The 17,530-nt window shown below is 36.4% G+C and overlaps 1 protein-coding gene across 2 annotated transcripts in view; it reads left to right on the top strand.

Moving 5' to 3' along the window:
• Window positions 1-17,530, top strand: part of LOC139979473 (cytosolic carboxypeptidase 6-like) — an 82,490-nt gene that overhangs the window by 57,914 nt on the left and 7,046 nt on the right. For both annotated transcript variants that reach the window (XM_071990316.1, XM_071990307.1), the window contains exons 9-11: window positions 6,404-6,515; window positions 13,260-13,412; window positions 16,805-16,967. In XM_071990316.1, the coding sequence (XP_071846417.1) occupies window positions 6,404-6,515; window positions 13,260-13,412; window positions 16,805-16,967 (428 nt within the window). The remainder of the gene's footprint in view (window positions 1-6,403; window positions 6,516-13,259; window positions 13,413-16,804; window positions 16,968-17,530) is intronic.

Raw genomic sequence — 17,530 nt, forward strand, 5'->3', positions numbered from 1 at the left:
CCAGAAAATTCCTCACAATTTAATTACTTATGTAAATGAAAAGATATGTGCTGCTCTAATTGAACAAAAATTTATTGCATGATATGAATTAGTCAATAAATGTTGTCTGAAATTGGCACTCCAAACTTAAAATATTCCCTGCACATTACACTGTTTGGTAGATTCTTTAAAAACATGAAATGGTAACACATAAAATAAAGCTGGGGGGGGGGGGGGGGGGTTCTCATGGGCTTTGAAATTTTTGAAATGGGTAGGAAAAAAGGGTCCCCTGGAGATTTGGGCTACTTAAACAGTTTGATTTACAACTATGTAAATTTATTAAGTGTTTTTCTCCCCACAAGTAAATTATGAGTCAGATAATATTCATATTTATTTGCTAACTTTTATTTTACGGATGAATCATGAAATCTCTTTAAAGTTATATGCTACAATTGTGTATTGGACTCTCTGTTGCAGGGAACCAACAACATATATTCACATATATACATATAATAAACCTAAAATATCTCTGTGGGAGAATTAAACAAAATTCAAGTCATATTAGAAACTTTTGTGTATGTAGTGAACTTTGTTTTGTTGTGAATCATATGGATGCATGGCATCATATGTTCATGGCTCCATGTGAGCATGGAGCTCTGTACATACAAGACTCCTACATTCATGGTTCCATGTATTCATGGCATCATATATGTGCATGGCTCCATATGTGCATGGTTCCATAGCATCATATGTGCATGGCTCCATGTGAGCATGGAGCTCTGTACATACAAGACTCCTACATTCATGGTTCCATGTATTCATGGTATCATATATGTGCATGGCTCCACATGTGCATGGTTCCATAGCATATATTTGTCGTTGTATGTGATTTTTCACATATATTTGTCGTTGTATGTGATTTTTCATACAGATTTGTCATTGTATGTGATATTTCATATATATTTGTCGTTGTATGTGATTTTTCTCATTTGTTGGCACCAGTGTCATGACTGGATTTGACTGGAATGTTTGCTACGAACACTCACCACACCCTGATGGTTACACTACCGGTTTTTAAATCACATTTGCTTCAGTCCCAAAATCCTGTAAGTTTGTGTCAAAAGTAATAACTTTATGTAAATTAAAGGGATATATTCAGGTGGCTTAAGTTGATTGCTAATTAAATATGCTGAAATTGTCTGCATCTTTTAGGTCAAACCAGCATATTCATAGCATTTTGAATGGTGAAGATATGAATTTTTCAAATATGATAGTAGTTTGTAAAGACATCTGGCAACAACAGAGTGAATTATGTCATTGCAGCATTGCAGCTGTGAAGATGTGTTTACATTTCCATTAATACATTTTACTCACTTTATATTCACAGAGTGAAAACAATGTTTCTACAAGAAAACAATTGCATTTTGATGACATTCTAAACACAAACAACATTGACAACTAGGCAAACATTTCCAAATGTATCAGGTGTCAAGGATAAATCAACAAGAAGATTATAATATAAGTGAAGCTGTTTGAAGAACATTTGCTATATTGACATCATAGACAAGGTACTTTGATTTACCCATGGAAGAATCAAAGGTTTAGCCAGTCAAAACATGGAGTCTGTTTTTACCTCAATGGTAAAAATGGGTTACATTCAAATCAACAGTTACAGTATTCTCGAGTTACGAACAAGATATTGAGAAGGGATTTCAACAAACCGTCTGGAATACTTTCATTTTATTTTTCTGTCACCAGAATATCCCTTTAAGTTTATACTTTTTCAACTCTTTTAAGTCTGTTTGCATGTAGTACTAGAGTACATGAGTAGAAAGTTCAGCCCCCCCCCAAAAAAAAAAAATTATTCATAAACTGAAAAAGTTGGAGGAATTTCCAAGGCCTTTCATCTTGTGGCTCACGATCTAATGTCTTTTGTTGTGTAAAAGGCCTTTTTTTAATTAAAAAAGAAATTAAAGCATATATATATTCGAGACAGCTTTTTACCTTGGTATGGCCTCATATCATGGTCAAGTTAACCTTGGCAGGATTAGGAGGGGGAAAATGGTTTTGGATTTTAGGAAGACGAACACGAATCGATAGCACCTTGGTCGGTACTTCTTCCATCAAGTAGATCCAATGTTTGTAGATTTTGTTTGGTATGTAATTAGGCAGGTCTGTTGACATTCAAATCTAGCGCAATATACACCTCCTTTGGGGATGAAAATCATATCCTACCCATAGTCAACGGAGAACGCCAATCAATCTTTTTAATTCGCTGCCCTCGTTGTTCTTCCTTCTCTTCTTTATTTTAACATGATAGAATGAAATTTTTTTTCTCTTTTTTTTTTTTCCCTTTTTGGTCTTGTTTCTGTTTTCAGTGAAAATTGATGTTTAGGATCAATGTTAATGTGGTCGGGCTGATTCTCCACAAAGTAGGACAAGTGCAAATAATTATCTGTCTGATGTGTTGAGAGGCAAGGCAGATAGCTAGCTTCAAAACTAAATTACAACGTTAGACCCGGGCGAGCGTGCGTTGAAATAAAGAAGCCAGGCGATTCGATCAATTCTTGTAAATTCACGTTTGAAGCCAGATAATGACCAAGGGCAGTCCCTATTGATTATCTTGGAAGAGTAGGGATGGCTTCGGCTGCCAGGTGGGTTGTAAACTAACAATATCTGAAGTCCATGAAAACCTCTCTCTTGCTCGAGACTATCTCCGTGGAAAGTCCCTCGGGCGCAGAGGACTGATCTATAAGGGAACGTAGGTAGGGGTGGAAATAAACGATTCCCTTCCCCCCTAGGGGCCATTTCATAATTAGTCTGTGCAAGAGAATGGCGTTGTAATGATACCGGTCCTGTCTAAATATGCTGAAGGGGTCGAGGCTTTATTACTGATGAGAAAATGGAGTATTTATCGGCAAAAGCTCGACAAAATGAAGGTTTTCTTCCCCGATGGTGATAGAGATGGTTATACTGCTACAGTAATTGACATAATTCAAGACAGCTCACTGTGGTGTAGTCAGGATAATGTAGTACACAAGGTGAGATGACATAACCGAAGCCATCTGAACTCACAACGCATTGAATAAATGATTAGTAAATTTGATACAAACACATCAAATAATGCAACAAGTTTTAAAATAACATTCACATTTAAAGGTACCTAACTTTATATAGCCCTATAATATGCATTCTCCACTGCTGCAAAAGTCTAAACAATTCCTCTTTGGTACTTATGTGTGATATATAGGCCCATTCGCTGGGATGAAGCGCAAATGAAAAATCAAAATTTAAACACCATCATTGTTTATGTTCCTTTCTTAAAACATTTCTTAATGGCAGAGCATGAGTAAATGACTCTGACATTTCCATTTAATAACTATACAATGAGCTATTTGATGAACTGTTGTTTACACACATAGTGTCTAGCACTATTATGTAACATCTGTCAAAGACTTGTAGCAGTAAATGATTACAGAAAGGTGGCTGGAGATGTAACTGAGTTTCGTGATGTGTTAAATATAATTGTCACAAGCATGTGTCACAAATACACTATGTGTGTGTACACTTCTGTGTGGCAGGTGACATGTGACAGTTTGTTGAAGTGTTAAACATACATGTCACAAACATAAAGGTCACATGTGCTTTCTGTGTGTGATGTACTACTGTTCTATGTGACAGTGAGATGTGACAGTTTCTTGATGTGTTCAACCTTCATGTCACAAGATAAATGTCACAAGTACTTTCTGTGTGTGATGTACTACTGTTCTATGTGACAGTGAGATGTGACAGTTTCTTGAAGTGTTGAACATACATGTCACAAAGATAAATGTCACAAGTACTTTCTGTGTGTGATGTACTACTGTTCTATATGACAGTGAGATGTGACAGTTTCTTGATGTGCTAAACCTTCATGTCACAAAGATAAATGTCACAAGTACTTTCTGTGTGTGATGTTCTACTGTTCTGTGTGACAGTGAGATGTGAACTTTTCTTGATATGTTAAACATACATGTCACAAACATAAATGTCACAAGTACTTTCTGTGTGTGACGTACTACTCTTTTGTGTGGCAGTGAGATGTGACAGTTTCTTGATGTGTTAAACATACATGTCACAAAGATAAATGTCACAAGTACTTTCTGTGTGTGATGTACTACTGTTCTATGTGACAGTGAGATGTGACAGTTTCTTGATGTGTTAAACCTTCATGTCACAAGATAAATGTCACAAGTACTTTTCTGTGTGTGACGTACTACTGTTCTATGTGACAGTGAGATGTGACAGTTTCTTGATGTGTTAAACATACATGTCACAAAGATAAATGTCACAAGTACTTTCTGTGTGTGATGTACTACAGTTCTATGTGACAGTGAGATGTGACAGTTTTTTATGTGTTCAACCTAAATGTCACAAAGATAAATGTCACAAGTACTTTCTGTGTGTGACGTACTACTCTTTTGTGTGGCAGTGAGATGTGACAGTTTCATGATGTGTTAAACAGACATGTCACAAAGATAAATGTCACAAGTACTTTCTGTGTGTGACGTACTACTCTTTTGTGTGGCAGTGAGATGTGACAGTTTCATGATGTGTTAAACAGACATGTCACAAAGATAAATGTCACAAGTACTTTCTGTGTGCGTGATGTACTACTGTTCTGTATGACAGTGAGATGTGAACTTTTCTTGATATGTTAAACATACATGTCACAAACATAAATGTCACAAGTACTTTCTGTGTGTGATGTACTACTGTTCTATGTGACAGTGAGATGTGACAGTTTTTTGATGTGTTAAACATACATGTCACAAAGATAAATGTCACAAGTACTTTCTGTGTGTGATGTACTACTGTTCTATGTGACAGTGACATGAGACAGTTTCTTGATGTGCTAAACCTTCATGTCACAAAGATAAATGTCACAAGTACTTTCTATGTGTGATGTACTACTGTTCTATGTGACAGTGACATGAGACAGTTTCTTGATGTGCTAAACCTTCATGTCACAAAGATAAATGTCACAAGTACTTTCTGTGTGTGATGTACTACTGTTCTATGTGACAGTGACATGAGACAGTTTCTTGATGTGTTAAACCTTCATGTCACAAAGATAAATGTCACAAGTACTTTCTGTGTGTGATGTACTACTGTTCTATGTGACAGTGAGATGTGACAGTTTCTTGATGTGTTAAACATATATGTCACAAAATTAAATGTCACAAGTACTTTCTGTGTGTGATGTACTACTGTTCTGTGTGACAGTGAGACGTGACCATTTCTTGATGTGTGATATGCTACACTTTAGTGTGACAGGAGTTGTTATAAGCACTTAGAGCTGCCGGGCAATGTGTTTCTTATCTTAAAGCAGCATTCTCAGTCGATTTTGAGAAGTTTGCGATGCTACACCAGATACTAAAATCCCATCATAACTGTAGCTTACTAATCAAAGCGAGAAAGTGTCTTGGCAGCAGAATGCTTCAGGATGTATACAAATTCATTAATTACTTGATCCTTTCAAAATCATACAAGGTATCTTAGTTTGATGAATTGCTTTGATTAATATTGATTTTTGGAAATTTAGAGTAATTATACTTTGGTAGGTTTGGTAAATTGATGATCCAACGTATAGTAAGCTGATTTAAAACTTGCCATGATCTTGTAAGACAGAGGAAAAGCAAAAATATCAGCAAACCTTATCTCTACAGAGTGAAGTGATCATGTGATTAGATACTTGGATCTTCTCTGTATTTATCTTTGTCTGAAAGTTAGTTGCCAAGATGGATCACTTCCATGACTTGAGTGTTTCATGCCAGCTTTTGGCATTTCAATAAGTGGTTTACTTTGGCAAGGAGAAGATATGTAAACATGGTATTCCTTGTCAGTAGTAGTATCATAATAATATGACCTAGCTACATATGTAGGTTTTACTTTGAGGAAACTTTTGGTCATCGAAAAGAAAATGGTGGTCTGAGGTAGCAGAATTAAATGGTTGATTAATTAAATAATGAATTGATTGAGTGATTTATTCATTCATTCTATTATTTATTCTTTATACATGTATTCCTTTATGCATTCATTCATTCATATTCCTTATATATTATACAGATAGATAGACAGTCAGACAGACAGACAGAATATATATCTATATAAGTGAGCCAAAATTGGTCGTGTGCATTTTTGGGTAATATCAATGACATTAAAAGTGGGTTTCATATGTAGTGTCACTTTCCTCAACCTGTAGTTCGTCCCCACCTCCATTAAAAGGACCATATAGGACCATCATTTTTGCTGATTTTGTTTTGTATGTCAAACTACTGATGTATGATCGATCGGTCTTCATTATCTTTATTGTGATATTTTTTATTTTATATCACATCATTATTTACCTTTGAATATTGTTTTCTCATCTTTCTTGAATCAGATGTTCCCTGATGGGTTTTGACTTGAATCGCCACTGGCATGAACCATCTCCCTGGGCTCACCCGACACTCCATGCCTGCAAGCAGCTTCTCTTAGATATGGATGGAGATCAGGTATTAAGCTTTTTACCACCACAGATATGTATATAGGGCATAGATGTAGAGCATCCTAGTTGCCATTTCTGGTTTATAAAACTGGTCTGGCAGACAACAAGATGGTGTCTGCGATAGTATTTCTAAAAAAGGTTTCCAAAATTTATGAAAATTTTAAAACGATTTGATTATTTTGTTTTTGGAATAATAATGAAATAAACTGTTATTGAAAACCCCTTTATTCTTTAATATTGCTTCTCCTATGAAACAAATTTTAAGTATGCTCTGTACAAATAATACAAAAGTAAATTAATTCAGGTTTTTGAATTTATTTTGCACTTGGCAGAAAGACAAATGGAGTATTGACGTCGCTAGAGAATTATCATGCCGAAAGCTTTCTCTATCTGACACACAATTTGTAAATAATTTTCACTCGAACAACTTTAAAAGTATATTGACACATAAAGAAAGCTAACACTTTTTACAAAACATGAAATCCACAATATTTTATTTTCTCCCGGCTGCCTATATCTGCCAGTATGTGTAATTTGGTAATTAGGCATGAGTGCAAATGAAAACATGACTGCGGTAAATGCCCTCGCAAAAGTGGATCCCCCTAGCATTCTCAAATGAGAATCTAGCATGAGTCATTCATGAAAGGGTGCTGTCAAGATACCAGTTTCTTTTCATTCTTCTTTGGCTCTGGTTTTTTATAAACATTTTTATTTATAACAGTAAAAAAATGAAAGTTAGAAATATACACAATGAATCATCCTCCTCTTCTACTCGAGAGAGAATGTTTGTTGAATTAAATCGTTACTATTTCTCACGTTACCCAACTCGAAACCGTCGACTAAGGAATCTACCTCGGAGAATTGCCAAGGGGAGATGGAGGGAAAGCTTAAATACTTGTGAAACATTCAAGCATGGTTCAGATTTATGGTAAATAATGGAATTTTCTTCTCCTTTCTTTCTTTTTCTGCCTCTTTTCTGGTGTCTTTTCAGATGAGAATGCTCGCGTGCAGGCATTATTTGTCTAAATGCCTCATCTTCTTAAAGGAGTATTCAACTGTTAAACAATTGTTGCATCTGTGCATAAATATTGGAAACATCGAGATCAAATTGTTAGTTTTAATTCGTTTCAATTCAAACCTTGATCCATACTCTGTGTTTTCCTCCTACCATTCTAGTATGGTATTAAAGAAATTGCTTGAAATCATTTTTTTTTCATGTCCAGTTTTCTTATTGATGAATGTTGAATTTTTTCAGAGAGTCCAAGCTGAAATCAGTGATTACTGGCTAAATTAACATTTGGTCCATAAGAAAGTACAGAGGAATGGCTTCATAGTTTGACCAAAGTTTGAAATCTTGAAGGTAGACGTCTAGGGTAGGTTTGGTAATATAGAACTTCTGGGAAATTGGTGAACAGTCTGTTTTATGGAATTCTACAACTATCATAGTACAGTAAATCGTATGCAAAAGCAAAACCAAAACTTGTTCAAATTTTCCTGTTGTTTCCTCCTTAACTTTTCTTATTTTTAAAGGAACAGGACTAAAAAATCAAATAAAGCAGTATTGATTCTGAGATATTTCTATTGAATGCGACAAAGGAGCATAAACCAACATGATAAAAGTCGAAACCAAAGAGCGGCTCGAAGAATTTGATGGAATTGCTTTCACCTTTAATATCTTGACCTGAATAGATCCCATCTGAGTCGTCACATTTTATGAAAGAGACGTTTCATCTTGTCTCAAATTCTCCCCGATAACGTACTTTAATTGCTCTGTAAGTTATTCCCCTGCCTCTGTTATTTTTCGTTACTCCCACCTATTTAGCTCCTTGTATTTTAGTTTGTCTTCCTGCGTTAGGCCACGAGCTCTTAAACTGGTTTTAAATCGTCACCGATGGATCATCGCAGCATCCGGTTTCTGACGCATCTCACTTGTTCTACTGTCTCTCTCGTCTCTTGTAAACTCTGCCGAGCTTCTTGTCATCTGCCACAAGTGCTTGGCATATGACTCAGCTAATTTTTAAACTTGTGTGTTTGTTTGAGCATGTGCGATGACCTTCATATTAATTGAGCATAAAGCTGTGATGTTTCCAGTTCCACGCATATTCAGTGACTCATTTGCGTCTCCTAAGTCTCTTTACATTTCTCGATGATACCCTGGTTTTCTCTCCGATGAATGTTTTGGCTGTTTTATAATCCCTTCTCGGTTTCCAGCTTTACATGTCTTTTTTATGATTCCCACCTTTTTGAGCAAAAAAAAGAAAAGTTTGATCATTTCAAGCGAAAAAAATTATTCAAAAGCCGAATCCGTCAAATGCATTTTAACCATCTACTCTAAGACGGCATTAAGATAACATCTGTCTCCTTAACTTGAGAACATTTTCAGAAAATGCAAATGCCCCCGGAGGGCATTTAGTTACTCAGCTGACGAAGATTATTGTAAAAAGCTGAAGAACCTGGAAAAACAAATGATGAGTCAACATGCAAAGTACAAAACAAAAAGAAGAAAGAAAGAGAGAAAAAAGCAAATTCACAGCGAGAAACATTGTCATTTAGCTATGTGGTTTGGTTCATCTTGAGCACTTTATGGGACAGACTCATGTAATCCTATATCTGTGTTTTAATAGAGTTTTATACCCTTACTAAGAACGATTGTCAGAGAGAATCTTGTTTGTATTTGCCCGTTTTAGGTTTTGCCTGGCTGAATCTTTATTAACCATTGCATTTATTGACTTGTTCTTGTTAATATCAAAGACTATGTTCAACAGGTTTTATATACATGTATTAGATACTTGCTTAAATATGATTGCTAAACGGACATTGTCAAGGTAAACACAGAGTGCATGTGCGATCAAAAATCAGATACATATCTCCAACTAAGAGTATATATTTGGGAGAGTAAAAGCAGGGGCAGGAGAGGGGTACAAAGGGGGTCAAGGTCCCCCACCACTGTTGTGGAAAACCCCACATAATAGAAGTACCCCCTTTTGGTTGTAAAAAGTACTATTTATATATTATTTTTGGAATTAAAAAGTGCTGTTGTGTTCAAAATCCTAATAAATTACGTGTGTCCCTTTCTTGGCAAGTTTGTAATTAAAATGCACTTTTGGTTATTCACAAAGTGGCCCATCTGTTGAAAATAACAAAATGTGTAATTTAAAATATGCTCTGTGTTGAGATGATATTTCAAACAAAAATGTGATTGTCATGTGTCCTTTTGCAAAACTTTCAAACATTTGTATTCTGATTTATACAGAATGCACATAAGACAAATTTCCTCAAACTCTGTAGACCACCTGCTAGAAAGGAGCGTTGTTTGCTCATAATTCAATTTCTTCATAGAAATCTTGCTCGAGCAATATGCTCACTTGGCCAGTAACAATACAGCAATGATTCATTGGTAATATCGAAGGTGAGGGAGGAAATTTAAATTCAGACAGAAATGGCGATTAATTTAATGATCAGGTTCAGATTTTCAATAAACCTTATGCATTTCTTACTGCTTAAATGTTCTAATGCCCCATTGGTCGATTGTATGACAGGGTGTTAATGTAAAGCATCATTGCTATAAAACATACTTATGACTTGTGAGATTATTTCCTGTGAAAAAGTAGTCAGTATTTTCCGGGGGGGGGGGGGGGATTGTTCAGTAAGGACTCAAAGAAGATCAATTTTGGAGAAATAAAAAAATGACTTTTTAAGAGTCATCCACAGTGAGGCCACTCATATTTTCATTGCTGCTATTTTAAGCCGCATCTGCTCGTCCTGTTTGGAAGGGCTAATTCCTGTGGAGATGAAGAACCTCTTTATAATAACAATAAATGTGATTGTAGGGAAACCTGTCAAAAGTGGGGGGGGGGGGAAGAGAGAGGGTCTAGTCCATCATGATGGGCAATAAGGTGTGTGCATGTTTATTGTGGAATGCAAAAGGATGCTTTAAAGCTGAGAGAAGCTTTAAGGCTAACCAGAAATACCACCTTGTGTGATAGATAAAATATATCTTTTTTTATGAATTAAGACTTCCGGGAATTAAACAATAATTTAGTTTTAACTTGCGTCAAGCTACAATCTGAAATCAACGCCATTGGGGCTGCAAGTTTGTTAACATTGCTCGGAATTTAATTGTTAGTAATCATTTAACATTCATGTTTGGCTGGTATTTAAATTTAGCAGGCATTTTGTCACGTGACAAGTACTGCTGACACAACGATCAACTGTATCGGCCGACAAACTTGTCAGAATTTGCAAATAGAGTGGCTAATCACTTGCTACTTAGTCTAATTGTTTGTATCACACACAGATTAGGGCAGTGTCTTAATTTTAATTGTGGTGAATACAGTTTGAAACAATATTTTATACATTTTGGTCCAACAATTACTGCAAATTGAAGAGTCAATTCTTATGCAAACTGTTCCTTTCAAGTTCTAATGAAGACCAGGAAATTGGTCAAAGGTTTTTGATTCTTCAGAATCAATATACCACATTCTGTTAAATAGTAGGCCAAGCAGTGCTACTGGAAAGTATATCAATTGTGATCAAGTTATTTACTTGGTGGTAATTTGAATAATCATGATATCTTTCTGGTGTCCAAATCCCTGAAAGGATTTTGCATGATTCTGATCTTTAGGAGGAAATAATTTGTTTTTTCTTATGAAGTTGGTGAAGCCATATAATTATGATATGAAAAAAATAGAGACAATCTTGGTGTGGTCAGAGCTGATGGCTATACTGTATTTCATGGCCAGTGAAAGCTTTTGTAACAATCTAAACTAAGAATTCTATATTGAAATGATTCTAGGAGTTTTAAAATTTTGAAAAATAATTTGGTCGCTAAAACAAATGTACCGATAACTGTCAACTAAACTGTCTAACAAAGTTGGAAACCACTCTGGTCGATTACTGCTCGAAATTTTTGATGAAGAATTAAAAACTATAGGTAACAGTGATATGCTGGCGATAATGTCCAGTTAAATGTCTCAAAGATCTACAAGTTCTTTGCATTCTATTAAATTTGCCAATTCGAAAATCTTTCAGCATAATGTGGTCACATTAAATAGCTATAATGACTATAGCCAAATGTCATTCGATAGCATGAAGATAATTAGTCAAATACATTAATATAGTCTGATGTAGATTTTGTCTGTCTGTGATGAAGTCATTAATAATTATTCAGTAGTAAACATTGATCTCGTGAAAGGCGTGTCAGTCGAGAAAGAGAATCGCCATTTTGAAACAAGTAGACTAGCCCAGATGATGGTACCGACCACTCAGATCTTGAATGTCGTTCCCGTTAGAGGTTCTACATAATATCCCAAAATTTATCCTCCAGCACAATATCTTCTTTTTCATCTTTGTATTGAACTGTTTGTGAACTTGAGCTATTTTTTCTATTGTTTTAAACCAGCTTAACTTGAAAAAGTTAACACTTCAGAAAATAACCAAGAAAGAATTTTGGCATGGCACTTAAGTATCCGGCTATATGCATACTGATTAGCTCAGCTTGTGATACGTTGTTTTCAAAAGGAGACAAAACGATGCTGTTACTTAAGTCACAACAACAATAAACGTAACACGGCCAAATTGTGGTGTCAGAAGGATAAAAGGTTGAACTTTAATATCCCCTCTTCCTCACCCTACAGCATTTAAAGTTTGTCACATGGTTAATGATATCCTTTTATAGGATAGGTAACAGGGATAAATGTCTCTACCACCACTTTTGAAAGATACAGTGGTCTTGGTTCATAACTGGTATCAGAGTTACATATATTTGTGTACTTGTATGTAAACCTGACTTTGCGGTGAATCCAACACTGAAACTAAGGTGACTCTAAACTGTGCATATCATTGTGAGAACCTAGTATGTGATGAAATAAATCACAGTCAAAGAAAAATAGTGTTTTTCTGCATTTGACTTCTGTTTAAACTAGAATTACTCGAAATTCAAATGTAGTCTAAATATCAATGAACCTTAATACTGATTCCTTGGCAAAGGCAAAAGGAAACTCTGTGATCATGTGTATGTATGCGTGTGTGTGTGTATGTCATGCCTCTTGTGTGGATCTGTCTTAGTAGAAGAACCCTATTGTTTTTGTGGAGGTCAAAGCACAACGGAGATCAACAAACATCAAAAGTCTTGTAAATAGGATTACTCTAGAAGTCAACGACCCAGATGAACTTCATACTCAAATGTGGTTCATTGTGATTACAAGAACTGTGTGGAGGTCAAAGGTCATTGAGGTGAAAATCTTGTGTACAATATGACACTATATGTGCTCATTTAAAACATGGCATGAAACTTGTTGGCTCTCAACATGGTTTTAAAATAGTTCAGTGATGGCTGTCATGTCTCAAGACACTGTACATCCGAGCTTGAAGCTAAATTTTTGTATGTTTTGATGTTCCTTAAAAGTGGTTGACACTTTTTTCACCAACATGTCAGCATATATACTCTCTTCGCCCACCTCCCCAATTCGTTCCACTTCTCTGATAATTTTCAGAAAAAGTGGTTAATACATGACATCTACTGCAATCCCCTCAACCATGCTGATTTCTTAGAACATGCAATTATTCCATCTTTCACCCACAACTAGATAACTTGTCCAATTCTGATTGCTTCTAGCTTGGCTTCATGTTTCACATTGAAGTGAGCCCTTAAGGCTTTTAGGGAAAGTGACTTGCTTTGCCAACAACCAAACTATAGTGTCCTTGTGACCTACATCAACAACTCAGTTTTCTTATCTGTTCTATTTAACAGAACGTTGATCTCGATTTTTATGTCGACATCCACGCCCACTCCACGCTCATGAACTGCTTCATGTTCGGTAACGTCTACGAGGATCCCGTACGCTACGAACGACAGGCTGTCTTCCCCAAACTGATGTGCACTAATGCAGATGACTTCTCCATGGTAAGCATTTCTCTTCCCCCTTTTCTTCCGTTGATATGCGACGACCTCTCTTCCGTGCCGTGAGCACCGATAATCTCATGACATGGTAACATCTGTGCCGGGGTGCTGCTTTAATCTGATCTTTAACATCTTCACTGATTTAAAGGTAATGACAGACACACACTTCTCTCTGATTTCTCTTCCGTGACTTTTGAAGATAAACCTGAATGAATTTTTGTTTGGTAGAACTTGACAGTGACTTCGGGGCTATAGAACCCTGTGCTCTACGGACCAAGCTATAGAGCCCTAGTTGCTGCTGATCCCTTATTATCCTTTTTCTTTGTGGCGGTTCTAGTCAGTTTCCACAGACCTATGCATGCTAGGGATTATACTGCAGTTTAGTTTGATACAACACTGGCTTATATCTTGTTCTAGTCACACATACAAAAATTGTTTGTTCTTTTCCAAAAAAATTGGGATAAATTTCTCAGTTAGTTTTCCATTCACTTTTGAAAATACTAAGTTATTATGAAGCAGATTATGTCTACCCAACCCAAAAATAAGTTTGATATGAAGAAGAAGTTGAATCTTTGTTCGAAAAAAAAAGAATTATGCTTTTAACTAAGATATTCCTTAGTTAATGTTTAGTCAGGCTGAGGAAGTAAAACAATGATAAGGTTTGTAGAAATCTACAGGAGAGATACTAACAATCATGACAGAGGTATTCACATCAGAGAATGGGCTTGGTGTCATCCTTATCAAAGTATTGTACATAGGAACTATATGTGCACAGTCCTGGTGAGAGGGTAGAAGTTGGGGGGGGGGGGGGGACTGGGGAAAATGGATTAAAATAATGTTCTCTAATATTCACATACTAAAGGAAAGTTTTCCTAGGGCCCGATCTGGCTCTTGCCACAGCCTGTATGTGCATGCTGAAAATGACAAAAGTCATTTCAAACCAGACCCTTGAACATATCATATGTACTTATACTGGGATGTCTAAGGTAGATGAATTGACATCTCCTGACTTGGTTACCATGACAATGTTGTGTTCTCTGGGAATATTGCGGCTGGCATTACATTATGAAACTGGTTAATACGTTTGCAAAACTTGTTACAGATTTCAAAGAGTCTCAGTAAACTATGTCACAATATTTTGTGTAATTAATCCTTTGCTATACCATGGTAGAGTACTTACCGAGATCAAGAATCCTTCCTAAACAAACTGTGAACATATTTAGCACTACTGGTTGTGTTTCTACCTTATTGTCTTTGCTAAATACCATTGAACAAAATGTTCTATCATAATAGCTTGTTGTTCATTGTATGTATGGGTGTACGTATGCGTGTATGCGCGTATGTATGTATGTGTTTTAGATTCTCCTGCAAGCAGAAACTTGCGAAGAAGCCATCATTGGCATATCAAAGCCGCAGGCTGACCGAAGTCAGTCTCTTAGATTCATATTTAACGTCCATGATTATGAATTGTCAATTGTCAACAACTCTGTAACTGGACGACATACATTAATCTGACAGTGACTCAAACCGGGACCTTATGATTGGAAGACACCGGCGTTAACCACTGAGCTAACACTCAACTTTGTTGTCAGAGATGATGTTTAGAAAGTGATTAATAATATTAAGAGATTAGTGTTTTTAGACCAAGTACTAGCTGACGGCACCAGATAATCTGTTGTTTTGTTTTATCTTTAGTTGTGTCTGTTGTACCTAGTCTAGATTTTAACTTGTTTTAAAGGATCAGTGCTGAAGCTGTTACCATGACAATTAATTCTTGGTGTTAATTGTGCTATTTCAGCCAATAAAAACGAAGAAAGTCGATACACAGTGAAGAGAGCATTGTTCAATTAAACTGATCGGATGCGGTGAGAATTTAAAACATTGGTCGTGAGATGCGATAATCTCAGTCTCGGAGGAAAGCAGTTTAATTTGTGAAATGCAAAGTAGTTGTTTTAAAGATGTGGCGATGTAGACATCCAAAGGTTTTTTTTTTAGCTTTTAAAAAACCTCTATTCATCATTTGACTCAAGGAATAGACAGGAGAATAACTACAACAGCCAGTTGACAGATATTTAGAATACATAAATGAAAAACACAGTGTTCCCTTCCTTCGATTGTATTATTCGTTACACTATTGGTGCAAATTTCATAATGTTTTCCTCCTCATATGAATCCACATATCCTTTTCAACTTGTCCCCTAAGGAGAAAAATCAACATATGGCAATGTTTTGTTTGTGTTTAAATGTCTTGGCAGAAAATGAGTTTTTTTTATGAATCCATCAGTTAAGATGCAAATTACTGAACTGTCTCGTTTAGTTGTTTAGCTCCTTTTCTATTTTCTTCTATTTTTTCTTTCTATAATGTGAGAGATATAATCAATTATTGAACACTTTACTGAATAGTTATTTTTCTCATGTCCAAACTAGAGGACAAAGTTAGCTTGAGAGGTTTATTAGAACGACATTAAGACAATAAATTTACAATGACTGTCATACACGATCAGATGTTTGAAGCTATCATATTACAAAATTTGATATTTTCTGTCTGCCAAAAAATTTCAGGACAGAATGTAAATTGTTTTCACAAAAAGTGTCAAGAAATATGAGTCTTTCTGAAACAAATGTCAAAATTAGTTCTCACAGCATATTTCCAGTACTTATAGGCCACACCTACTGAACTTAATACCTACTTTGTTAAATATATCATATTGAAAATGTTTTATGATTGGCTGAAAAGTGATTATGCTAATTAATTTAGTGCCTTTATTTGCATCTTGTGATAGGTTCACCATATGCCTGTATTTCCAAGTTTAGACATGTCATGAGTTCTCCATCATATGTGAGTGTTCGGCTGGCATGTTAAAACGTATCAGGATTTTTAGACAGGGTTGTGATAAAATACAGTGAAAAGTCTTTCCAGACAGTGATTTGGCCTTCTCTCTACTACAATGTTGAGCCCATTCAACCATTCTTCTAACAAGGCCTATTACAATTTTGTTACTATTTTCTTGTAGTTATCCTTCAAAATTACCCCCCCCCAAACACACACGCAAGGGAGGGGAACCTATCAACCTAGAGCCCACCCCAGGCCATGACAGCCTTTCCTTCTTTCCAATAAGTTTGTGCAGTAACAAAGAATATTATTCTAAGCATTTACAAAACATTTCACCGGCTTCTCGAGTATTAAAGAACAAAACATCTATCTCCAAACAGGGAAGCAAGCTGTGGGTGTATTTATATTTATTTGAGGGGACAGGGAGGGGGGTAATATGGTCAAGAGTTAAAAAAACAGTTATGTATTAATCAAACGTAGCTCATGAATGAAGAACATCTAGACGGTAAATGTTTTGTAGCGTCTGATAATACTCTGATTGTCTTCTCCTCATTTAATACAGGGAAATACCTCCTTCAATAAGGATGCTTTGAAAGCAGGTACTGGAAGGAGGTACCTTGGAGGATTGCTGGAGGAAACCACCATGTGCTATACACTAGAGGTCTCCTTCTATTGTTACCAGCCAAACTCATCCAGTACTATCATACCTTACGATGAAGATTCCTGTATCCTCATTAATAACACTGATGGAAAATAGGGAGGGGGGAATGGATGTATAGGGGGTTGGAGTTGGGGCTTAAGGGATGGCCTGGGGTAGGGTTGGGGAATAGGATGTAGTTGGGAGGAGTATTTAGTTGAGGAGGATAGGTATCCTCATTAATAACACCGATGGAAAATAGGGATGGGGAATGGATGTATAGGGGGGTGGAGTTGGGGCTTAAGGGATGGCCTGGGGTAGGGTTGGGGACATAGGATGTAGTTGGGAGGAGTATTTAGTTGAGGAGGATAGGTATCCTCATTAATAACACCGATGGAAAATAGGGATGGGGAATGGATGTATAGGGGGGTGGAGTTGGGGCTTAAGGGATGGCCTGGCGTAGGGTTGGGGACATAGGATGTAGTTGGGAGGAGTATTTAGTTGAGGAGGATAGGTATCCTCATTAATAACACCGATGGAAAATAGGGATGGGGAATGGATGTATAGGGGGGTGGAGTTGGGGCTTAAGGGATGGCCTGGGGTAGGGTTGGGGAATAGGATGTAGTTGGGAGGAGTATTTAGTTGAGGAGG

Source organism: Apostichopus japonicus, chromosome 2 (assembly GCF_037975245.1).
Source record: "Apostichopus japonicus isolate 1M-3 chromosome 2, ASM3797524v1, whole genome shotgun sequence".
Taxonomy (NCBI): Eukaryota; Metazoa; Echinodermata; class Holothuroidea; order Aspidochirotida; family Stichopodidae; genus Apostichopus; species Apostichopus japonicus.